The sequence below is a fragment of the Vombatus ursinus genome, unplaced genomic scaffold (assembly GCF_900497805.2).
Source record: "Vombatus ursinus unplaced genomic scaffold, bare-nosed wombat genome assembly UNPS02005286.1, whole genome shotgun sequence".
Classification (NCBI taxonomy): domain Eukaryota; kingdom Metazoa; phylum Chordata; class Mammalia; order Diprotodontia; family Vombatidae; genus Vombatus; species Vombatus ursinus.
The window spans coordinates 5,710,209-5,725,163 of record NW_020945064.1 but is presented as its reverse complement, the minus strand read 5'-3'; the positions used below and the strand labels follow the sequence as shown (position 1 = coordinate 5,725,163).

The 14,955-nt window shown below is 48.8% G+C and overlaps 1 protein-coding gene across 1 annotated transcript in view; it reads left to right on the top strand.

Moving 5' to 3' along the window:
* The first annotated feature begins 3,190 nt into the window (after window positions 1-3,190).
* The window catches only part of CDH15 (cadherin 15), a 32,096-nt gene continuing 20,331 nt past the window's right edge, over window positions 3,191-14,955 (top strand). The window contains exon 1 of the mRNA XM_027847631.1: window positions 3,191-3,260. Within this exon, the coding sequence (XP_027703432.1) occupies window positions 3,219-3,260 (42 nt within the window). The 5' untranslated portion in view covers window positions 3,191-3,218. The remainder of the gene's footprint in view (window positions 3,261-14,955) is intronic.

Here is a 14,955-nt window from a genome sequence, read left to right as displayed (position 1 = left end):
GGACCAAAAAATCCATTTCATGAGTCCAAGACTGGCAAATCATTTATCTTAAAAAGATCTGGGGGGTTTAGTTGACCCCTAGTTAAATCAGAGTCACTCACTAGTCTGATGCAGCAACCCAGGCAGCTGGAGTCACCCTAGGCTACATTACGAAATGCCCATTATCCAGGGCTAGGCAGAGGCTGGCATTACTGTAGTCTTCTCTAGTCAGACCACATGTAATATGGTGTCGGGTTCTAGGTACCAAATTTTAGGAAGGATGCAGATAAGCTGGGAGCATTCAGAGAAGGGTGATCAGGATGGTGAAAAGCCTCATAATCGTGCCGTTATGCAAACTCACTAAAGGAACAGATGACCTTTAACCCAGTTGGGGAAGAAGATGCTGAAGAGAGGCATGTTAACTGTCTTCAGTCATTTCACCACATGGAAGAGGTCATAGGTTTGATCCGCATGGCCCCAGAGGGCAGAACTGGGAGTGGTGAATGGAATTTGCAGAAGCGAATTTTACAGAAACACAGGACTGGACCTCCAAGTCCAGGGAACCTAACCTGTGCTTGAAGTCAGGTCAAGTCAACCAGCATTTATTGTTGTTCGTTCAGTCATTTCAGTGATATCCAACCCTTCATGGCAAAGATACTGGAAACATTGGTTTGACGTTTCCTTCTCCAGTTCATTTTTCAGATGAGGAAACTGAGGCAAACAGGGTTAAGTGACTTGCCCAGGGTGACACAACTAGTAAGTGTCTGAGGCTGGATTTGAACTCAGTTCTTCCTGACTCCAGGCCCAGCATTCTATCCACTGCGCCACCTAGCTGCCCTTTATTTCAGCTGCATTTACTGCAAGTAAGTAAGCTGCATTTATATGCAAGGCACTTTGCTAGGTGCTTGGAGATACAAGAAAAAACAAAACAAAACAAAACAGGCAAAAACCAGTCCTTTCTTTCCAGAAGCTCACTGTCTAAAGGGGGAGATAACATGCAAACAAATAGACAGGATAAATTGGAGATAATCAACAGAGGGAGGGCACTAGAATTAAGCAAGATTGGGAAAGGCTTCCTACAGAAGTGGAATTTTAGCCTTCCTTTGAAGGAAGCCAGGGAAGCTGAGAGGCAGAGGTGTTAAGGTAGACTCCAAGCTCTACCTGGTAGAGCATTCCAGGTATAGGGTATAGCCAGTGCAAAGGTATGGAGTCTGGAGACTTGAACAGGAATCCTTTTTGTAATATACCTAAGAAGTGGTCATCTAGGCTCAATTTGAAGATCTCGGGGGCAGGGGGACCCACCACCTCCCAAAGCAGCCTATCCCACCTCTGGAGAACTTTCATTATTAGACAACTTTTCTTATTTACACTAAGATTTCTTCAGCTTTCTTGGCTGCCACCTCATATTGTTGACTAAATTGAGTTTGTGGTCCACAAAAACATTTGAATCTTTTTCAGAAAAATTGCTGTTTCATCATATCTCCCCCAGTTTATACTTGTGAAGTTGATTTTTTGCACCTTTGTGTTGCTTTACATTTATCCCTCTTAAATTCCTTCTTATGAGGTTCAGCCCAATCTTCTAGCCCGTTAAGAAATTTCTGGATGCTAACTCCATCACTCAGAGGGTTGGCTCTCCCTCCCAGCACTGGGTCATCTAAAATCAGACAAACATGCCATCTATGCCTCTAATCAAATGTAGAACGGCACGGGGCAACTGCACATTCCTAAGATATTTCACTGCTGACCTCCTGCCACATTGACATGGAACCATTAACTGTATGGGTGAGGAGTAGTTTCACCTGTGCCTACTGTAGATACTACCATCTATCCTAGTTTTTGGTGTTGTTCAGTCACGTCCAACTCTTTGTGACCCCATTTGGGATTTTCTTGGCAAAGACATTGGAGTGGCTTGCCATTTCCTTCTCCATCGCATTTTACAGTTGAGGAAACTGAGGCAGTGTTAAGGGACTTGCCCAGAGTCACACAGCGAGTCTGTGTCTGAAGCCAGATTTGAACTCATCTTCCTAACCTAGCTACCTATCTATCCTAAAAAAAAAAAAAAAAGGAATCCTCCTCAGCCAATGAGAGACACAGCAAAAAAAGGATGGGTCGCCTCAGGAGACAGTGGATTCCTCCTCAACAAAGAGATCTCCACCTGTCCTGGGGTGGATTCTTGTTCAGGGATGGGTTGGGATGAGAAGGCCTTTGAGGTCCAACTCCAAGATTTTGTGAGCGGACTTGTTCAGAGGGGAAGCTATAGAGAGGCAGTTTGGGATTTGGTATCAGGAAAAACTTCCTAATAATTCGAGCTATGCAGAAGTCCCATGGCTGCTCCATGAGGTAGGACATTAGGTCCCTTGTCAGGAAGATTGGAGAAGGCCCGGGTTGGGCCAGCTGACCTCTGAGATCTCTCCCAACATTGAGGTTTTGTGAGTTCTCAGCTGTAAAAGGAGGAAGCTGGATGCGGTAACTTCCAACTCACACAGTCTGTGATTCTGAGACTGGATAAGGGAGGGATTTGTGCAGGCACCCCCTCCAGCCTCCACCTGGGCCAGAAGTCTTGTGTCTGGGCTCAAGCCCTGTGTCCTATCCTTGTTCCCATAAACCATGAGCCATGAAACTCAGGCATTTCTGGGGTAAGACTCCTTTCTTGGGTAATCCCCAAAAGGCCATGAGACCTACCTCTGCCCAGTCCATTCCCGCTTCCAGTGCTCACCATTGGGCCATCCCAATCCCCTTCCTTCTCTCCCCATTTCCTTTGGAATCCCTCCCTTTGCTGTATTTCCCTGAAGGTTCTTGAGCTCCCCCTCCTCACGTGTACCCCCACAGACCCCCCTCCAGAAGCCCTGAGCCCCCTCAGACATTTGTCCAGCTCCTAGCATGCTGCTGATAAAGGGTTAAGCTTCCCCTCCCCCATGGGGGAGGGGGTGCCACCTGACCTTGGGCAGCCCCGGCCCAGAGCTGTGTAATGGGGACAGCTGCGCTCCCACTCTCCCCCCTCCGCGCGTTAGTAACGCAGCCGCCCGTCTGCCCCGTCCCCCTTCCCCAGCGCCAGCCCGCCCCAGCCCGCACAGCACATGTGCTGTCACTCAGCCAGGCCACCGGCTTATTTTAGCTCGGAGCTCAGGCGCTCACCCAGAGAGAGACCCGGACACTCTGGCCCCGAGCTTGCGAGCTCCCACTCACGAACCTCAGCGGCACCCCTCCTGGCCTTTGGCCCACTTCAGGATCGCGCTGGGATGGCCACAGCCCTGATTTTCTCCCTCTGCCTCCTGACCCAGGTAAGAGATGCTCAGTCTACTGCAACTTTGCCAGGCTCTCGGGGCTCCGGGAGCGAGCCCTCGGCCACTGGGGGCAGGGAGGGATGAGGAAGGGTGGAGAGGACAAGGAGCCAGGTGGGGCTGGGGGCTGCCTGGGGGTGCTAGGGCACCTCCTCCTCTTTTCCTCCTGTTGCAGGAGAGTCAGACCCAGCCCATGGTGGGGGGAGGAAGGGAAACCTTACTTGGGAGGGGAGCCCCTGAATGGGGAGGAGACTCCCCCACCAAAGTTGGAAAGGAAGCCTGAGTGAAAGGGAGCTGGGCCACTGGGCGTAGGGGCAGAGTGGGGAGGCCTCTGATCACCTGGGGGGACTCTGGAGAGAGGGGTCCAACGTTCTGTGCACTGCTCTGATTCAGTCTCTATTTGAAGGGGTCTCCTGCCTCCAACTCCCTGTGTTCTAGGGTCTAATATCCTATGTTCTAAGATTCCCTCCAACTTCATGCTAGGCTAGGAGGCCACCTGTGTGTGTGTTTCTGATATGTATATTGTATGAACATATTTGTGAATGTGTATGTTGAAGCTTTCTTGTTTGTGTTTTGGGGGATAGAAGAGAAAGATCAGGGTGAATGAGGGAACGAGCTTTAATTAAGCATTTAACATTGTGTGGAGACAGATCCTCACTCCCTGAGAAAGATATAATGAAAAGAGGGCCAGATTTGGGGTCAGGATCTGGGTGGGAATTCGAGTTCTGAAACCTGAGTCATCTTGGACAAGTTATTCTACCTCTCTGGGTCTCAGTTTCCTCATCTGTAAAGTGACAGGTTTGGAGGGATTGGCTTCCCTCCAGCTCACCCTCTCTCCCCCTCTCTTCTCCCTCTCTCAAGAGATATACATGTTACACAAAGATTTTATCTCTAAGGTCCCTTTAAGCCTTAAATCTTTGATCCTATGAAATTACAAGAGGGGCCTTCTAGGCTAGGGTTCTTAACCTTTTTGTGTGTCCTAGGGCCCTTTGACAGCCTGGGGAAGACTGTGGACCCCTTCTCAGAATCATGTTTCCGAATGCAGAAGATAAAATACAGAAGATAACAAAAGAAAGCAAAGATTAGTGAAAATAAAGATATAATTTCTTCCCATTCCAGTTCACTGACCCCCCTGAAATCTGAGTCAGTGAACCCTGGGTTAAGAACCTTTACTAAGGCCTCCCAACTATACCCATACTCCTAGGGGTCAAGGCCCAGCCTTAGCCAGCCTAATTTACCTAGGTTTCCCCAATTCTACAAATAGTTGGGGATTTCAAAGGAGCTGGAAAGCCAAGTTGCCTAGAGGTGGCTAGTTAGGAGCTGGGTCTGGGGTTAGAAAGACCAACCTCAAGCATATCCTAGCTGTGTTATCCTACATAAGCTTCTGCCTCAGTTTCCTCAGCTGTAAACTGGGATGATTATTTGTTGTTGTTCATTTGTGTCTGACTCTTTGTGACCCCATTTAGGGTTTTCTTGGCAAAGATACTGGAGTGGTTTGCCATTTCCTTCTCCAGCTCATTTTACAGATGAGGAAACTGAGGCAAAAAAGCTTAAATGACTTGTCCAGCTAGTGTCTGAGGCCAAATTTGAACTCACCGAGATGAGTCTTCCTGATTCCTAGCCCAGTGCTCTATCCACTGTGTCACCTAGCACTTACCAACCAGGGTTGTGGTGAAGATCAGACGAGATCATATTTGCAAAGCCCAGTACAGTGCCTGACACACAGTAGGTGCTTGTTTTCTTCCTTTACTGGAGTTCTACTTCCTGTCACCCAGTGACCCAGGATGCCAGCTACTGACCTTCTGCCATGGCATTTAAAGTGCCCCCCTTCAATGGTGGTCCACACAGTACCTCGTCTTCTAATAACTCATGTTCTAGAAAGCATGATCATTCCATCAAGGGTGTCCTTTCCCCAAAATGCACTTTAGGAATCAGAGAGCTGGAAGGGACCTTCCAAGACCTTAGAACATCAAGTGTTAGATCAGGGAGTGGAATGTCACAGCTGGAAGGGACTTTAGAACATAGACGGTCAGAACTGGGGTGACCTTCGGAACCACCTTTTCTGGGTCCTGAGACTTCTGTCTGAAGAGGTCCCTAATATTTCTTCTGCTGATATCCTTTGTGTGTGTGTGTGTGTGTGTACACACACACACACACACACACACACACACACACACAATGGTGAAAGAATGTCTTTCTTGCCCCCACCCAGCCCAAAGCAGCTGGCTCTGGAGTGAAGTGGGACAGCTGGCTCTTTGCGATGCGTCTGCCTTAGAGCACTACAGCAGCTGGGGCCAGTTGAGGCGGAAACCCTAGGGAGCTTGGCCTCTCGGTGCCTTGGCAGCCCCTCTTGCTAGCCCTATGCTGCCCAGCCACAGTGTGCCCCCATCTCCTCCTTCCTGGAATGGTCCCCAAGCACAGGACCTGCCCACCCCCCCTTGCCACTTTGCTCCCTCCCCGGGCTGGGGTACAAATGGTACACATTGTCTTCGTGAGTGCCCCGGTTGCCCAGCCCCAGGCCTCTTCCCTTCCCTAGACTTGGCCACAGTGCCAACTCTGGGACTAGGGCTCATACCCAAGGGATCCTGGCTGGAGCCAGCCAGGGTGAGTCTGTCACCCACAGTTGATTTCCTGCATGTTCTCAGCCAGCTCCTTTTAGCCCATGAGAGACTGCCCCGTCATGGAAGGTTGGAAAGCTTCTGGCCTAGCTGGGAGGTCAAAGCCCAGGTGTGTCCCACTGTGGACAGATCATCTGCTCCCTCCTGTAGACAAGGATGGGTCAGGGCCCTCTGAACCACAGCTTTTCCAGGGTAGTGATTTCACCTAGGACCCTGAGGTTCTCTACAGAATCACAGGTGACCTGGGGTGAGCCCAAGCCTCTCAGAACCTCAGGGAAAAGGACAAAGCCTTCAAGATTGAGTCAGGAACATGGAAGAGCCCAGCCATGCCTTCCCAGTGCCATGCTGCCAAGCCATAGTGAGCTTCCCCCTTCCTCTTGGACACAAGATTTTGTAGGGGAACCCCACCTCGTTTGTGGGATTGATCCATCCTCTGCCTAAGCAGGCAAGGCAGAGACACAAGGTTCCTGCAAGTCTGAGCCACAAGGCAGGCACCCTGCTACCGCCACCCTTAAAAAGCCCAAAGCTCCCCCAAGGCCCTAGACCCAGTTGCAAGGCCTTCCGTGTTATTCCATTAATGTCCCCAAGTGTCTACACCATAGTAAGCCTAGGGACAGGAAGTGGCCCTGTGATTTCATCAATGTAGGGAATTCCAAAATGTGGAAGCTCCCTCCACCAATGCAGGTTGGCACCCTCTCTGAAAATCATGGTCTAAGAGGTGGTCCTAAAGCAGTGAGAAATTAAAGTGATTTATTTGGGATCATGCAGCCAATAGGCAAGAGGCAGGCTTTGAACAGTCCAGAGCCATGCTCCATCCAGGATGTCACGCTGCCTCAAACACACATAGTAGGTATTCAATAAATACCTGCTGCATGAATTGAATTGCAGCATATGAAAACACTAGGTTGGCCTTCAGCAACCTGGTGTCTTGGTGATTTCTATAGTCTGCTAAGGTGTAAATCAGGGTCAGGCGACAGCTGTCGGACCCTCCTGCTCCAGCGGGGGAGATTGTACTGGAATGGAATGGGCCAAGGGCCTGGGTCTGAGTTCTACTTCTGCTACTGTGCGGTCACACAATGGAGCTGTAGTGCTGCGTGTCAGGGACAAAGGGGGCTGGAAAGCCTAGGAGAAGCAGGGCAGCCCAAGGAGGAGACAGTGAGTCCTTGGTGTCCCTTGCCAGCTTCTATCCCTAGGCTTAGGTTTAATCCCCTGGCTCTGGCCCAGGCCCCCAGGCTCCAGCCAGCCCCTTTAACAGCTGGGTCTCTGGAGGGCACAGAGCCACTGTAACTCCATTCTGCCGCTTTGAGAAGAGCAGGATTTTTTTGGAGCCCCAGGCCTGGCTGCCTCCAGCCTCTGCCCACCACAACCTTTCTGCTGTCCCTCCAGGAGAACCACAGAGAGCTGCCCCTCTGGGCTGACCGCATCCTGCTGCCTCAGCTCTCCCAGGGCTAAGCTCACGACCCTAATCACAGAGGGGTGTGTGGCTCATAGGGGGCTGGCCCTCTAGCCCCGTCGACACATCCCTTGAGCTAGAAGACCTAGCCTAGTGGGCCAAAGGTCAGACTGTCTGTATCCCCCTCAGGACTGTCTCTGCAGCCCCATAAGGGATCTCTCCCAGAAATGCACAAATGAAAAAAACAAAATCCCCAATGCCCTCTTCCTATGTTTCCCCTCTTTTGCGTTTCTGTTCCCCTTCGCCCGCTAAAAGCTGCAGAGGAGGTGGTGGCGGTGGTTTCTGCCCCGGTCCTAGGCACAAGGTGGGCAATCCTTCCACACTCTCCCCCGGGGGAGCACTGAAGCACCCAGGAAGACAGTGAAGAGCAGGGCCATGTGAAAACCTCAGGCCCGGGGCTGATGGCTCAGGACAGCCGCCAGCAGGAGGGTGGTTTCCAGGAGCCAGGAAGCTCAAATTAGCTCCAGAGGGAGGAGAAGAAGCGCATCTCTTCCTAAAAGGCAGAAGGATGCCAGTGTCACGACCTAGGGAGCCTCCCCGCCCCCAGCCCAGCTCAGCTTTCAGCCCTTTGTCCTCCTCCCCACCCCCTCCCATCTGTGAACCCAGCCAGCTGCCCTGGGGCCCCTGACCTTTCCTCTTCAGCCCCATGGGAGGCCTTCCCCACGAGCAGACACAAGAGGGCCCCTCACTCAGCTGGGGCCCCAGGGACTTGGGTGCTTGTCCTCTTTCCACCAAAAACTTGTATAACCTCACTTACTGAAGTTACTTAATGGCTCTGGGGCTCACTTTTTCCCACTTTAAAATAGAGACCGTAATCCCTATCCCATCTGCCTAAATCAGGGGAGGGGAACCTGCTGCCTCAAGACCACACGTGGCCTTGTAGGTCCTTGGGTGTGGCCTTTGACTGAGTCCAAGTTTTATAGAACAAATTCTTTTATGAAGGGGACTTGTTCTGTGAAGTTTGGATGCAGTCAGAGGGCCGCACTTGAGGCCTGAGCACAGAGGGCCTGGAGGCCGCAGGTTCCCCACCCCTGGTCTAGATTAATGATTAATATTTTAATGTATTTCCTAAAGTAATATAATAATAGATTACAATCTAGTGATCTAAAAATTAATATAATTATTGTATGTTTTAGGATTATAATATAATCTATAATAATATATTTATATCTATTAAGTATACAGTATTGGGCTGTATAAGACAATCTGTACCTGCCTTCAAGGAACCTCCAGTCTAGTTGGGAAGATATATTCCCCATACACCGTGAGCGCCTCAAAGGCAGAGAATATTGTGTCTCTGCATCCCTAGCACCTGTGCACCAGGTACACAGTAGGCATTTAATAAATGTACATTGAATAAATGAATCTAAAGGATGGTGGGATCATAGGATCATAGAACTTGAATTGTAAAGAATCTCAGAGACTATTTTACAGATGAGGAAGGATAGGTCCAGAGAAGTTATGTGATTTCCCCAGAGTCACACAGGTAGCATCAGAAGGAGGATTTGAACCCAAGTCTTCTGACACCACAGCCCAGAGTCTTTGTGTAGGAAGGAAGGCCCATTAGAGACACAAAATCAACCTCTTAGAGCCCCAAAGGGAAGTCAGCCTGTGGGGGATGGATGGGAGGTGAATATGGAGGTGGTTTGGGGAGTCAGAGTCATCAGGACTGAAGTTGCCTAGAGATGAGAAAGACCTGCACCATCCTGAAGAGAGAAAATCTCTCTTGTTGTCTCTGGGATCTATCCGCCATTTGAGGAATGGGGCAGCTGGGATGCTGGGAGGAGTGGGCCCCCTCCCAAACTCATCAGCTTGGGGGCCCCTTCCTCAGGAGCCTAGACCTGACAGCTGAATCCATTGCAGGCATTCCTCCTGCCTCCCACCCCACCCACCAGAATGGATAGGCTGGGGTCATAAAGGCCAAGAAGGGACAGAGGCCCAGGTCCCAGTACCCCTCCTGCAGCCCCTGAGTGGGACAGCCCCTCTCTCCACTGGAGAACCTTTCTGAAACGTTGGTTGGGCAACCCAGAATGTTTCAGCCCCAGAAAGAAGAGAAAGGCATCTCCCCCCCGCCCCATACCTCCCTGCCTTTTACCTGGTCAAACTCCACGTACTCCATGATGCTTTTCATAACCACTCTAGTCCATATGAAGCAGCCTCCTCTGACATTCTGTGGACCTCCCAGCCTCCCCATGAAACACAGTCCTTCTAACCATAAATTATTAAGGCTAGAAGGAATCTTAGAAATCTTCCTGTTCATTCTGCAGATGAGGAAACTGAGGCTCAAAGAAATGAGGTGACTTTCTTTCTCAAGGTCAGACAGCTACTAAATGGTCCTGGCTGGGGGATTAGAACTGAGATTTCTTGGTTCCTTCCTTTGCCCCACATGGTCTTCTCACTCAACCATATGCTGTGAAGGATTGTTTCATAATGATGGCACATGTGTTAGGGACCTAGGGTCAGAAGACCTGGGTTCAAATTTTGCCACTGCTTCTCATTGGTTAGATGACCTTGGTCAAGTCAAGTTAACTTTTCTGGGCTGGGCTTTCCTCATAAAAGGAAAAGGTTGGATTAAATGATCTCCAATGTTTCTTTTCACCTCTAAATCTCTTCTTTTCAGTGATATTTTAAACTCACGAAAGGCAAGAATGGCTCCTAATTTTTGTATTTCCAGTATTTAGTATAGGACCAGAGCTCAATAACACTGTTGACTGATTGAGGGAGAGGGAGAGGGGGAAGAAAGACAGAGCAGGGAGGAATATGTTAGAGACCCAAATAACTATTCCCGGGCCTAAGAGCAGTGACCTAAGGGATTGTTGGACCCTGAAGCTAAGACTTTAGAAAACCAATGACATACCTATTTTAAAGGCAGTACAGCCAAGTAGAGAGAACTGTACTTGGAGGCAGGAAAACTTAGGTTTGAATCCCACTTCAGACACTTACAAGCTGTGTGACCCTGGATAAGTCACTTCACCCTGTTTTCCTCAGTTTCCTCGTCTATAAAAGGAGCTGGAGGAGGAAACGGCAAACTAGTCCAGCATCTCTGCCAAGAAAACCCCAAATAGGGTCACAAAGAGTCAGACGTGACTAAACAACTGGACTATAACAAGCATAGCACCTACCTCCCAGGGTGGTTTGAGGTATCAAATGAGACGATATCTTTAAAGTGCTTTACAAACATTAAAGTGCTACATGACCCTTAGTCAATGACCAAATTCAGTGCCCTTGGCCCTCTTGGATGGGATTGAAGTTTATGGAGAGAAAGGAGCCGCTCGGGAGGGGTCATTTCTGACTCTCTCCACAGGTGTGTTGTGGGTGCCTGCCTGGGCAGGAGCAGGGGCTGGTGGTGGGATCTGGGGCTCAGGCATCAGAGGCTCCCAAGAGCTCCTCATAACCATAATAGCCCCTCCCGTTTATCCATGCTTTACTATGTACAAAGCACAGTCACCGCCATTATGTTCCTTATCCCTTCCACTATGGCCGAGCTTTTCCCCCAGATTCCTTCTCCATCATCTCTTCCTTGTTGTTTGTCCTTTGTTTTCAATGACAACACAGGGTGATGTCTTGACTCGTGAATGAATTGGATTTAAGTGAGGCAGAGTCGTGTGAAGTTGTCAGCCTCGCTCTCTCTTCCTGAAGTCCAGTGGCAGGACAAAAGTCAAGACGACTGATGATGCAAGGGATGCAGTGGATGGCCTTGGCATCTTTGATGCCTGACCAAACTCCCAGCGCTCCACAGCACCTGCTTCATCTGCCTTCATGGCCACGGGAATAAACTGTTCTCATCCTTCCATGCCATTGGGGAATGTCTTTACATACTTGGGATAGACATTCCCCTGACGCACCAATGGGTTTGAGGCTGCAATTACCCTGAACTTGGTTTAGCCAGTCTGGGGTGTGGCTGCTGTGCATGCTACAGCTTTTTGAAGCCACAGGTGAGAGTTGGGTGAATCAGGTAGACACCAAAAATAGATGAGCAGCCCTCACACCAGAAGTGCCAGTCCCCTCTGAATACCTCCCACACTTCCATGTCTCTCCCTAGCTTGGAGGTGACCCCTAGCTTCCTGAAGGCTGTATTGACCTGTGTGGCCAAGCTCTGGGGGGCTCTCCAAAGATGGGCAGGCTTTGTGTGTGGGCCCAATCATGGCCAGAAGGTGATTAAAAAAATGAAGAAACTGAGTCTCAGAGAGCAAGTGGCTTGCTCAGGGTCCCACAGCTAAGTATCTAAGGCAGAATTCAAACCCAGGTCTTTCGAATTTCAAGTCTATCAATCTATTCATTCTCAATGATGAATTCTTGGCCACAGAAACTCACAAAGACCAGAGTGCATGAGAAAGTATTGTCCCACACCCATAAAATCACAGATTCTTGAATGATTGAAACAACCCTGTGAAGTGCATAGTGCTGAGCAGTATTGTGCCCATTTTACAAATGAGAAAACCAAGGCTCAGGCAGGTTCCACAGTTTCCATCTTCTGATTTCTAATCCTTGACTCTATCCATTGGAAACACCCCTTTGGAACCTTATTAGAAGGCATTTCAAAAGCATCCTTCTAATAAGGTTCCACAGGGTGTAGGGTGTTTGATGGGGAGGGAAAGCAGGGGTGTCTTGGTGTCTGTATGTCCTTATATGTTTCTTCCTGTATGTCTGCGTGCTAGCCACTCGGGCTTGTCTGTGTCTTTGTATTGTATGTGTTCGTGCTGTCGATGTGGCCTTGTGTGGGGAGCCGATTGTCCCTAGTTTCAAGATCTTATTCCCAGGCTTTTTTTTTCTAGAGCTAGCCACGTCTTCTTGGAAAGGGGTGGTGGGAGGATAGAGAATGAGTGTAACAAATGCTCATTGAAAACTGGGCATTTCAGAATGAGCCCATCCCTTCCCTACCCACCACAGCCTCTGATCTGGGAGCGAAGGCCCAGGGCCAAAGGACTGTGGCTTCTCTCTGACCTTGTGAACTCAAGCTATGGACAGGCGGGGGCTGCGATTCCCAGGCTCGGCAGAATAGGGGAGCTGGCTCCTTGCCAGCTTGGTGGACTTCCTGGAATCCCAGCCTCGTGCAGCTGCCAGGGAGGGGAATGGAAGGGAGAGAGGTAGACAGGATGTAGATGGCCGGGAGGCCAGGTTTGGCGAGTGTTTTGACCATCGTGGTCAGCAGAGGAGACACTGACAAAGAGACATGGCCTGGGTATGGAGAGCGAAGCTACTTAGCTAATGAGAAAGTTTCTGTTCCAAACCAGCAAAGGCAGATTCTTAGACCCTCCATATGCGACAAACACCTTCTAGGCTACTCAAAAGTTCCTGTCTGTTGTTTTATCTACTCTGCTTAGGACCAATCCAAGGACACTCGATTTGCTTTGTTATAGGTCCTCTTTCAAAGTAAATTGGTTCTAAACAGTCCTGGTTATTTACCCTAAACAAGGCCTACCTAGTTATCTGTGGGCAGTCACACGTAGGCTATAACCTAGAAATAAAGATGGCGTCATGGACCAACCATCGATAGGATACATACTTTGAATTAGAGTCAAGTCAATAAACGTGTATTAAGGGAACATCTAGGTGGCACAGTGGACAGGGCACCTAGAGGCAGGAGGACCTGAGTTCAAATCTGGCCTCAGACACTTACTAGCTGTGTGACCCTGGGCAAGTCACTTAACCCTGATTGCCTTTAAAAAAAAAGCAACAAACAAAAAAAGAAATGTGTACTAAACACTTGCTAGTTGTCAGGCACTGTGTTAAGCACTAGACGTAGAAAGGCCAAAAAAACCCAGAACCTCATCTTGAGAGCTCACAATTTAATGGGGGAGGTAATCTCAGTGGATAGGATGTATTTGGAGTCAGGGAGATCTGAGTTCAAATCCTGCCTTAGATAACAATACTTACTAATTGTGTGACTCTAAGAAAGTCACTTAACCATTCCCAGCCTCAGTTTCCTCATCTGCAAAATTAGGATAATAATAGCACCTAACTCCCAGAGTTGTCATAAGGATTTAATGAGATAATATTTGTAAAGCATTTTACAAACTTTGAAGTACTATGTAAATGATAGCTATTTGATGTGACTTTCCCAGAGAGCAAGTTACCTTGAACCGGCCATTCTGTGGCTTTCCTTTCCCCCTTGTGACCAAGAGTATTTTCATTTTCAAGATACCAGGGCGCTGTTAAGGAAGGCCTTGTGGCTATGAGGTGGAGTCTCTCTTTCTCGGAGACCTCATTTTATTCTTACCTCTCTGCGATATACTGAGAGTAAATATAGAATCAGTCCCACTTCACAGATGAGGAAACTGAGGTCCAAAAGGTTAAGTATCTTGGCCATAATCTTTCATCAGTCTAAAGGCAGGGCTAGATTCTTGACTCCCACCCAAGAGCTCTTTCTTTGAAAGAGGCAGCATGGTGTAGTAAAAAGAATACTGGAGATGGAGTGAGGGCACCTGGGTTTAAATCTTGGCTCTGAGACTTACTAGCTTTGGGATCCCCAAGGTCACTGGACTTCTCTGCGTCTCAGGTTTCTCATCTGGAAAATGGGCATAATCATACTAGTATTACCTTCCTCATGGGACCATTGCAAGGAAAGTGCTTTATGACCTTCAAAGTACTATGAAAAAGATGATGATGGTGATGATGATGACGATGATGGTGATGATGGTAATGATGGTGATGATGATGGTGATGGTGATGATGATGATGATGATGGTGATGATGATGATGGTGATGGTAATGATGATGGTGATGATGATGACGATGATGGTGATGATGGTAATGATGGTGATGATGATGGTGATGGTGATGATGATGATGGTGATGGTGATGATGATGATGGTGATGATGATGATGATAGTGATGATGATGATGATGATGATGATGATTGTTCCCACCAGGCCAAGCTCCATCTAAAGCAGAGGTTTTTAACCTGGGTTTGTCCCTTCCCCAACATGTCTGTGGAAAGATTACAGGGAGTCTGTGAACTTGGATTGGAGGAGGGGAGTTACATCTTTACTTTTACTTACCTTTGGTTCTCTCTGTACTCTTGTGCATTTAAAAACAGGATTCCAAGAAGGATTCATAGGCTGACCAAGGGGTCTGTGACACACAAAAGTAGCCTCAGTCTAAGGCTTGGGCCCCTTGGCCACAGATGTCTCACAAACCATCCCAGCAGCGCCTATTGCTCGGGCCCAGAGCTCCCCGGCCTTCTCCTCTTTGTGCACTGGCAGGGCTGGCATATGGCGAACACTGTTTTTAATGGATCAGCACAATGGGAGGGAAGCAGGAGGTGAAGGGCCAGGAAAGTACAATTCTTCTCTGTCTAGAACAGAAGAGGAAGAAATAGTAAGAAACTGGAATACAAGGGATACAGGTTAGATCTGAAAAAGGACTTTCTGACAGGTAGTAGAGAAGGTAGCCAAGGGGATGGATGTGAATTCCTCCTTGGAGAAGGGCTCCAAACATGACTGTACCCTTGTCTGCTTGGGGTGTGGTCAGTATGAAGGCATGGAAAAGGAGGGAGGATGGAGGGAGGGAGGGAGGGAGGAGAGAGGGAGGAAGGAAGGAAGGAAAGAAAGAAGGAAGGAAGGAAGAGGAGAAGGAAGAAAGAAAGAAAGAAAGAAAGAAAGAAAGAAAGAAAGAAAGAAAG